This window comes from Trachymyrmex cornetzi, unplaced genomic scaffold, assembly GCF_001594075.2.
Source record: "Trachymyrmex cornetzi isolate Tcor2-1 unplaced genomic scaffold, Tcor1.1 scaffold2186, whole genome shotgun sequence".
NCBI classification, from domain to species: Eukaryota; Metazoa; Arthropoda; class Insecta; order Hymenoptera; family Formicidae; genus Trachymyrmex; species Trachymyrmex cornetzi.
The window spans coordinates 1-2,370 of NW_017296832.1; the positions used below are offsets into that span (position 1 = coordinate 1).

Here is a 2,370-nt window from a genome sequence, read left to right on the forward strand (position 1 = left end):
CGCGCCTTTGCTCTGGCAATTCGTTGGGTGGAACAGCCGGAATACTTGTGCACCAATTCTGAATTTCCCTTTCGAGCCATGGTGGACCAGACCACCAGAGAACCGCATCGATTAAGATTGAGGGCAAAGAGCCTCTGGATACGTAGTCAGCTGGATTGCATTCTGTGGCGACATGGAACCAACTGCTTGCCTGAGATAGCCGATGAATTTCGCTGACCCTGTTGGTGACGAAGACGTTCCAGTTCTTGTCTGTAGCCCTTATCCAGTGTATCACTATTGTGGAATCGGTCCAACAATATATCGCTTCTGGTTCGAAGCGCACTGCTCTCAAAACTTTGTCCATTAATTGTGCCAGCAATACTGCCCCGCATAGCTCTAGCCGTAGCAAGGTAATCGCCTTCAGGGGGGCAACGCGGGACCTTGAGCACAGCAACCGCGTGGAGATTTGACCTTGCGGGCCTGCGACCCTGAGGTAGACGCAGGCTCCGTATGCCTTCTCACTTGCATCAGAGAAACCATGGATTTGAATGCTGACTGCATTCTTGCATGCTACGTAACGTGGTACCTTGAGTTCGCCAACGGCGCTCAGCTGGGATGCGAACCTTGTCCATGCAGTGTGTAAGCTCATGGGTACGGTTTCATCCCATGCCAAATCAAGCTGCCATACCCTCTATATAAGAATCTTGGCTGCAAGCGTTATAGGACCTAAAAGTCCTAGAGGATCAAATATTCTTGATAGCACAGACAACATGCTCCGTTTGGTTATCCTGGTGTGATCAGAGGGATCGATATGATATTGAAGATCATCGGTTTTTGTATTCCAAAGCATGCCCAACGTAGACACCTCTTCGTTCGTGTTAATGAAGTGAATGGGCTCGCAGATGTCGGCATGAGGTACGTCCTCTAATAGCTTAGGGCAATTGGACGCCCATTTTCTGAGATGGAAACCTCCCGAGTTTAGTATCTTGATGGTTTCATTCCGTAGGACTCTAATTTCTTGCTCAGTATTGGCTCCTGACAATAAGTCATCGACATAGAAGTCATTGATGATAGCACTCTAACCCACTGGGTAGGTTGAGGCGTATGTGTTGGCTAACTCCTGCATAGCTCTCACGGCTATGAAAGGAAGAAAGGATGCTGTGCCGTATGTCACAGTTTTCAATTCAAATGCTGCCATCTTTTCGCTTGAATCAGTACGCCAGAGAATTGTTTGAAGCGGTGTTTGCGATTCGTCTATTAATATTTGACGATACATTTGGGTAATGTCAGCCGTAATGACATACTGGAAGGTACGAAAGCGTAGTAAGATCGAGAACAGATCTTCTTGCAGGTGGGTCCTACTGAGAGGCACTCATTGAGCGAAATGCCGGTGCTGCTTTTACACGACGCATCGAACACCACACGCAACTTAGTGGTTAGGCTGCTGCCCTTTAATACAGCGTGATGAGGGATATAGTAGCGCGGAGTGAGTGCCATTTCTTGTTCGATGGTGATGCGTTCCATATGACCCAGAGCTTAGTACTCGTTCATGAAGAGTACGTACTGCTCCTTCAGCCTTGGTTGCTTGTGTAATTTGCGCTCCAAACTGAGGAATCTGTTCAATGCTGTATTGCGAGATTCACCAAGTTGTCGTAACTTGGCCTCCTTGACAGGCATTTGCACGATGAAACGTCCGCCTGCATTCCTTGTAGTAGTCTCGGCGAAGCGCTCCATGCAATTTCTTTCGTCAGGATTGAAAGACATTTTATTAGTGATGAACTCCATTTCCCAGAACTTGTTCACTGCTTGATTGATCTGTTGATTAGTTGACAAGGTACAGACCTCGGACCCTATCGGACCATCATTGTATGTCTTGTCACCGACGATCCAGCCGAGCTGGGTCTTTTGTAGTGTAGGTAGGTTTTGGTGGATGCGTATTTGTCCCACGCATAACAGTTGCCAAAACATCTCAGCGCCTATAAGCATATCTATGGAGCCCGGTATGTGGAAATAGGGATCAGCTAATCGTATGTTGCTCGGTATCTTGAAATTGTTGAGATTGACGCGCACCGGAGGTAGTTTTCCTGTGATACTGTTTAGCACATGACATTCAATGTTTCGCGAAAATGATGTATGAACGGATTTGAATTTTACGTTAACTATATGATTAGAGTGTGTTTGAGACTTATCTATCCCTGTGACAGACATGTTAGCTCGGGTCCGAGCGAGCTTGAGCTCATTGGCAAGACTATTGGTAATAAAGTTGGATTGAGATCCTGAATCCAGTAATATTCGACGAGTATGCGTTGTAACCGTACTCGCGAGCAACGGCACAACTTCGTCGCGTGTTCTCGGTACTCAAAGTACGCAAAAGTATCTTCTCTCCCTCGG

At 47.0% G+C, this 2,370-nt stretch overlaps 2 protein-coding genes across 2 annotated transcripts; both read right to left on the bottom strand.

Moving 5' to 3' along the window:
• Positions 1–45: 45 nt before the first annotated feature.
• Positions 46–1,503, bottom strand: LOC108760103 (uncharacterized; the record flags this gene model as incomplete). Its single annotated transcript, XM_018505898.1, has 4 exons — positions 1,284–1,503; positions 1,063–1,233; positions 743–1,014; positions 46–670 (listed from the first exon to the last, which is right to left on the bottom strand). Coding segments are annotated over exons 1-4 (1,288 nt in total), but the record flags the coding sequence as incomplete, so codon positions are not given.
• A 12-nt stretch (positions 1,504–1,515) lies between these two features.
• LOC108760105 (uncharacterized) lies at positions 1,516–2,187 on the bottom strand. The gene has a single exon (XM_018505899.1). The coding sequence runs from the start codon at positions 2,185–2,187 to the stop codon at positions 1,516–1,518; it is 672 nt and encodes a 223-aa protein (XP_018361401.1).
• Positions 2,188–2,370: the final 183 nt, after the last annotated feature.